Source organism: Centruroides sculpturatus, unplaced genomic scaffold (genome assembly GCF_000671375.1).
Source record: "Centruroides sculpturatus isolate CEXI.00-Female unplaced genomic scaffold, Cexi_2.0 scaffold845, whole genome shotgun sequence".
In the NCBI taxonomy this organism is placed as follows: domain Eukaryota; kingdom Metazoa; phylum Arthropoda; class Arachnida; order Scorpiones; family Buthidae; genus Centruroides; species Centruroides sculpturatus.
This window is the reverse complement of record NW_019385150.1, coordinates 147223-154898: the sequence shown is the minus strand read 5'-3', so window position 1 is coordinate 154898 and position 7676 is coordinate 147223. Positions and strand designations below refer to the sequence as shown.

General features: G+C 30.9%; 1 protein-coding gene across 3 annotated transcripts in view; it reads left to right on the top strand.

The window, feature by feature from the left end:
• LOC111635489 (zinc finger protein 22-like) overlaps positions 1-3618 on the top strand; it is a 10915-nt gene extending 7297 nt beyond the window's left edge. For 2 of the 3 annotated variants that reach the window (XM_023380457.1, XM_023380458.1), the window contains exon 2: positions 2913-3618. In XM_023380457.1, the coding sequence (XP_023236225.1) occupies positions 2913-3489 (577 nt within the window). In that variant the 3' untranslated portion in view covers positions 3490-3618. Of the gene's footprint in view, positions 1-2611; positions 2661-2912 lie in introns of those variants that run through there. The other variant, XM_023380459.1, reaches the window with a different exon arrangement.
• Positions 3619-7676: the final 4058 nt, after the last annotated feature.

Genomic DNA, 7676 nt, shown 5'->3' with positions numbered 1-7676 from the left:
ATACAGTATTATACAGTATTACTTAAAGTGTACACACACCTTAATTCAATAGCCTATATTTAAGTGAGGAGTGTAAATATTTTAAATTAGATCCCTTCTTTAATTTATAGAATCGATAAAGATATAAAAATTGGAAGACATATATATATAATATATATATATAAGAATGTGTTTATTTGTTTGTTCGTCATACATTTCTAGGCCATGTGACCAATACCTTAGATAATGTCGTACCTGCCACCCCAAAATATCTATTGGATTTCTGTAAATAAATTAATTTCTTTCTACATTCTATTTGCTGATTTACGCATAGTGTCATCTATTGACAAAATCTTTAACAAAATAATGAACTAAATATAATTCTTATAAAAAGATAAATATTCTACAAGTACCTTTCTTTAATGAAAGAATATTTTACGGGGATTTTACCTTGAATTTAAAGAGGGATTTTCTGCGCTATCAATACAATTTCTATAAAAAATTGAAGAAGGATCATCTAAAAAAATATATTTAAAAAAAAGGAAATTTAATGACATTTTTCACATTTAATCTTATCATAGAAAATTTTACAGCTTAATAAATAATAGTAATAAATTAGTGTAAATATAGATACGTGTATATAAAAGTAAATTTTATTAATATACAATTTTATTTATTAGTAAAAGAAAAATAATTTTAAAACCTTTCGGATGCAATATAATAACAAGAATCAAAGATTTAAAATTATAATTACCGCAAAGATCTCATTCTGTCCTGTATCTCGATCTGTGTTTACGTTTTGATGTTTAAAGTCATGACAGCGACGGACAAGAAAATCGATTATGAGCTAAATTGTAAAGCATTGAAGCCGTGATTGAATTGATTTTACACAGTCGGTAGTTGAAATAAAATTAGAATCTGTCGGAGAAACGACAAACTTCAATCTAATACATTTTTACTAGGGAAATATATCCCGTGGAGGTGTTTAATTTATCTTTTCCCCCCATCCTCTTTCCATTCAAGATTAAACGGTGTTAAAATCAATTATTTGTTTAACGAAACTTCAATATATTTTAATTTAATTGACTAAATTAATCGTTTCTATTGATAGCTTTTTCTCTACGATATCATTTCCGTTGTTTTCCAGCATCTTTAACAGGATGCTGCTATCTCGTCCCGTATGTAGATAGGCGACTTTAACGCCGTTTTTCTTATTAAAAATACTGTAATTTTTAATTATTCCTCTTCCTAATGTTCTTTATAGATATAAAAATTGATTTTAACACACTTAACGAAACATTTTTTTACGATTTTAAACGAGAAAAATACACACGAACTGTTTGCTCCTCCGCATCACTTCGGTTTCAAACGGGACGAAAGATGAATTTTTAAAATCTCTCTTTTTTTATGTATATATAATTAAAATGATGTTGGAGATGTCACCTACGCTTGATAGACGGTCGTGGGTGTTACTTTTTAATCAATCTCGTAAAGGAGAACGAGGGGTGAGGTTATAAAGGTAACGAAATTGTTTCAATATCTTCATCCCCATCATTTCTGAATACGCACAATTACCCATTTATATTCGTCCGGTTCCCCTCCCGTTCTTTACAAATGGACTGTTCCCGTAATCGAAGCGAAATAACAACTGAAGGAAGCGACTGAGAAGAGAGGGGGGACGGAGGGAGGGGTGAACAGATAATGAGAAATACCGTAGCAACACATTCAACTCACGTAGTCCGACAGTCAGATCAATACTAGATTTTACAGCCGGATGTTGAGATGTATTGTGCCACATCGGGACAGAAGTTGCTATCTAATTGTTATCAGCATTGCTATAGACACCGGATTTTGATATTTTATTACTCCTTTGCAGAATTTTATAATGGGTTTTAATGCGCTATTTTAAGGAAAATTTCGATTTATCTTTGCCATTTTAACTCATTTTTCTTTTTAATTTTAATGTAAAAATTATTATTCTTACTTTTTTTTTTTTAAATAAATTGCCGATATTGCAATAATTGTTAGTATAGATGCTTCCATTCATCTTAAAGTTTTCGTTTTATATGAATTTTTTAAAAGGAATTTCTAGGTTTATCTTGTTTTATTTACAGTTTGTATCGTCTGAATTATTTAATTCGTTTGAAACGGGTTGTATAGTTTTATATATAAATATATATGATATGTGGTTTTATATAAAATAAATCCAGGTGAGATATCAACTGGAGAAATATTTAATGTTTGAATTAGCTGTAAAAGTAACGAGTAAAAGCTGTAAAAGTTCTTGTTCTGTGTAAGAATAGAAGGCTTATGGTTATAGTTTGCCTGCTAACTGATGTAAAGGCATCTCTGTTCTCCGAGTGTTTCTTTTAAATTTATTTTTTAGCATATTTTTACGAAAAAGTATTATGAATTTGCTTAGAAATAAAGAAAAAATTAATTCGAATTAGTTGCCACTGGGATTAAATGACCTAAATTTTAGCTAGAAAATGATTTTAATTAAATGGTCTCTGGTAATATGTGAGAGGAACAGGCGTAAACATAGTTGTAACTCTCGTTTTCAGTACCATTTAAATAACTTTTTAGAGTTAAAAGCCATTTTTTCCCAATGGGAATCTCTGTTTTTTTAGATAAAAAATTGTGTTGTATATTAAACGTTTCCTATAATTATATACAGTTAAGTAAGTAACTTTCGATAAAGTAAGTTCGAGTATGATGCCTTTAACTCAATAAAGATATGCTAATAATTAAGTTAAGTAAACGTAAATATTAATTGATACTCCTAACGTATTGCACTTGGAAGGGGGAAGTCATAAATATTTTTATTTCTAATTTAAGTGTCGAACTTCTCTCCCCCGTGGGCATCATTTCTGAACTTTTTACCTGCCACTATTTTTGTTCTATGTATTAAACCTGACTTTATCTTCCTTCAGGACATGTGACATCATGAAAACAGAAATCGAAGATAGCGACGAATGTCCGGCGCCCTTAAATTTGGTGCTTAGCAGCGAACAAACCAACACAACTTCTAGAAGAAGGAAAGTAGGAAGACCTCGTAAATTAATTCGGCCTACGATCCCCGTGAAAATCGAATCGTTCGAGCGTTCTGCTGATGGCCTACTGCCTTGTTCTGTATGTGGTAAAAGTTTTGTATCTCTTAAAAACTTCCTCAGCCATCAGAAAACTCATACCAACCAAAGACCCTATCAATGCCTCGATTGCGGGCGCAAATTTTCATTACGGAACACGTTAGTTTGTCATACTAGAGTGCATACTAAAGAGAAACCGTATACGTGTACAATGTGTCTCAGGAGTTTCACTCAACCCAGTACCTTAAAGGCTCATATAATCTATAAACATACCAGAAAATTTCCATATTTATGTGATGTGTGCGGGCACGGTTTCATTTCACCAGGACATAAAGTCGAGCATATGGCTCGTGTTCACGGACTCGGTTTGGCATATGCAGGATTTCAAGTTAAGAGAGAATCGACAGCAGAAACAGTCTGACGTTCCTTCTTTTTTTGTTGTGAATCTCAATTTTAAATTTTTAGTCCGTTATCGAGAAGTAGGAGATGCTCAATGTCTTATCGATTGCTCAATAACTGAACGAAAACAGATGGAAATGTTTTTGGGCTTTTCCATGTAAAGCATATTAAAAACTCGCATTTTTACTATAAAATTGTGTTATATTTATTTAAATATATATATTATAAAGGTGAATATAAAAAGAATTATTCATTATTTAAAAACACCGACTATTGAAAAAGATAAGATTTCAATTTTATAGATTAAATATAATAAAATAAAGCAAATGAATAATGCATAAAGCTGACAGGGCTTATAAAATTTAATTTTAGCGAATTTTTTTTGTTATATATATATATAAAATGAATACATTCTAACTTAGAAAGAATGCCGGATAGATAAAAGAGTCATTGAGGTGTTTTGTATCGTTAACATTAAAAAAATTCTATAAAAGTCATTTATTAAAGAATAAAAAACTACAAAATGTTCACCTGTAATTTAATTAATATTAATATATTCCATAAAATACTTTTAATATTTAAAATATTTTAGAAGTTACAATGATTTGCACAAATCTTTTTAGAGGAATTTAGAGAAGATATTTAGATGTCGCTTTTAAGCTTTTTACACGTTATAACATGTTATTAGAATAAAAGTTTTTATTTACATTTATTATCAATTAAAGAAATAAACTCGAAATTATATTTTGATTGAAGATAAAAAAAGAAAGAAAATTGTCAAGGAATATTTTAATATTCCTTGACAATTTATAATCATTAATGTCAGTGGAACACTTGGTAAAATTTACAGTATTTTAAGGTCATTCATTTATATAGGTACATATATCAAAATCAGAGTTTCCACATTTATAGAGCCAAATTGTTATATTGATATGCCTGAATTTTATCGTAGCTTTAGCCAAAGAATGCTATTGAGTTAGAGAGATTATAAAAGTTTCTGATTAGTGGACACTTACCAAAAGTTGTATTATTAAAAATGTAAAGGGAAGTGCAGAAAAGTAGATGGCAGGGAAATAATAAAAATTACGCGTCTAAATTATAAAATTTTTCTATGCTGGCTTCTAGAAAGACAATGTTTTTCAGAATTTCTAACATACAAAAAAAAAGAAAGAAAATATGTAAATCATTTCAAAAAAGCCGGAAAAGATCCATACTACCAACCAGATTTTCTGAAGCAATCCAGCCTTTAAAAGAGCCAATCTGGCAACCTGATACAAAGTACTTATAAGTAATGCCTACCGATTGGTTTTAGAATTTATCACAAAAAGTAAGATATTTAAGTATACAATTATATATATATAGTCCATATCTATTTAAAATATATGCACAGTATAAAGGAAGTTAATCTATAATATTCTAAGGAATTCTGAGGGCTTTTATGAAATTTTTCAAGCAGGAAATAATAATTTATCATTTTAAATATGAAGAAGAAAACTCGCAACTAATCAGTCGATTCGGACTTTTACTCTTCTAAGAAATTCGATTCTACTAACTACGAAGATAAGAGTCATACCTTTCACTTCGGATCAAATTTCTTTAATCGTTGTGTAAAGCCCTGGGCTGGGATGAAAAACATTATTTTAACCATATATCCAAACAAAAACGAATCTTGATCTTCGCGATTAATTAAAATTAAGGAAACTAAATTATAAAGGAAAAGGGTAAAAATAAAAAATATTTCAATATTGAAACCACGCGGTAAAAAAGGAGAAAAATTAGTAAATTAAATTTTTTTATAAGACAAGACGAACAAAAAGGGGAATGTTAGTTAAGGTACAAGGTTCGGTATCGAATTGTATTAATAAACAATCGTCTTTCTCGAGAACCGATCTTGTCCAATTTCACCTGGTAACAGAGAAAGACCAATCTGGGACCGAGAAAGGGATTAATAATCAATAAAGTGACGATTTGCGAGACGAAAAGATATTTAAGCCCAGGCTACAAAGACACTTGTTTCTTTGCCGTGTCGACCCGAGAGGCTATGTCCCTCGCTGGGGTGCTTCCCGCAAGATTTCATCTTCGTCCTTTGCCGATGTATCCTCCGAAAGTTATAGACCTTCGTTGAGAGAAACTTCGAAAATTCCGATTTTCATTCACCGGACAGCGTTTCCTATTCCAGAGCTGGACTTTGAATGTAACATCCGGTCAGCGATAGGAAACCACCCTCGTCGCTGGACTTTCCTCTTCTTCTTTGATGACTACGCGCCGAAGTATACAAGGACTTCAACCCTTCGTGACTATAGAACTTTTTATAAGTTAAATTGTCTAATAAACGGGTTGTGTTGTTTGAAAACGAGGCATTGATCTCTGATTCAACCGCTCCCACATGTCGTTGACTGTTACCGCTCGGCAGTCCAGACGGCAATGGAGACGATAACGATATCACATATAATCGTTATTTCGTTTTGAAATATTTTCCCCTTGGCCCCCTCACAGTTGTAAATATAGTTAAGATAACTGTAAGTTAATGGTGTGTTCAAATTAAAAATGTAATGCATTTATGTATCCAGGAAGGACTTAATTAAGGCAGTTCAGTAAAAGTTTTTAATTAAATTACTAATTACATCGATTTAGCTTAGCTTTGACGCTAGTGTATTTTTCATTTCTACAGGAAGATGTCATTTCAAGAATTTTATGAAGTATGAAAAGTGTTCAAAAACAAATAAATCAATGAGTTCAAGAAGGTTTTCCAAGGTTCCTCAAGAAAACTCTTTTCTCATGAATTTTCTCATGAAATAATGGTCTTTTTACATGACAGTAAATAAATACTGTAACTTGTGTTGATATATATTTACATGTTTTTTCTTATAACCAAAGTAGATATAATATTTTATTTAATACGTTAATTAACCAAATTCTTGAAATATTGGGGAATTTAATTTATTACATTACTGAATATGTGACAAGTGAAGAACTTTTATATTCTTTACAAGGATATCAAAGGAATTACACGAAACTCACTGATACAACGATTATTTTAGAAAAATTACATTTAATATTCTGTTTACAAATTGAATCCAGAAAACTATGCTTTCATTTCTATGATTTAGGCTGTGTACACATTAGGCGTTTTACGTTGCATTAAACGCGCGTCAGCAGCGTATACACCGCGCGTTAGCTTGGCGTTCGACGACCGTTTAGTGGAGCGTGAACACTGGCTCAGTTTGGAAATGGACGTGAAAGTAATTGCTTGTGTGTGCCTCCTAAATCGTCGCTATAAAAGACGATGGAGGAGGCACACATAAACATATATATATATATATATATATATTATTGATTACAAAATCAATTCGATAAGTTATATTTTTAGTAGTGTATGATTCGACGCCATTAATATGTTTTGCATTTATTTTCGTACAGTTTACTTTGAAAAAATCTATATTTAATTACTAAAATTGAATTGAAAATAGAATTTGAATCGAAGAGAGAAGNGAAATTTGACATTGATGAGTCGTTGTGTTTACAGCTGGATGACCTTGAGAACAGCTGGTGTTGGATTTCCCGGGACATTCTCATAAAACTTACAGGAGGCGAAGGGTTTATAGTAGGGCGAATACTAGCTGGCTGTATATTTTAAAATATTTTTCAATGTACAGTACAGTACTGTATTTATTTTGTGAAAAATAAAGAAATAATTTTTAACGATGCAATAGCGACAATTATTATTTAAAAAAAAATTGATAGGCTTAACATGGAGGAAAATTCAACGCGAAGTAGGTTAATAGCGATATACTAATATACTAATACACTAATTACGTTGTATACAATAATATACTACACTAATAATGGATTTTTTCATACTTTTCGGTTATCCGACTTTTCAATTATCCGACCAACCCCAGTCCCCAATCGAGTCGGATAATCGATGCTCAACTGTAATGTTAAAAAATTAACTGTTACTTTGACAGCATCATTTACAACTAAATTTAATGAATGAGAGAGATGCACCAGGTACAGAAAAAGCTCTAGAATTTATTTTCCTTACATTTACGATTTATGTATCCGTTTGTCATAAAAATTTGTCTTTCCACTTTTTTCCCGAGACTACAAATATTCGAGTACAAAGTAACCGGTTTCGATTTATTTCTACTTAAGAAGTAGTTAAATAATTAAGCGATTAGGGAATTGGGGACATAAACAAAACCCTGA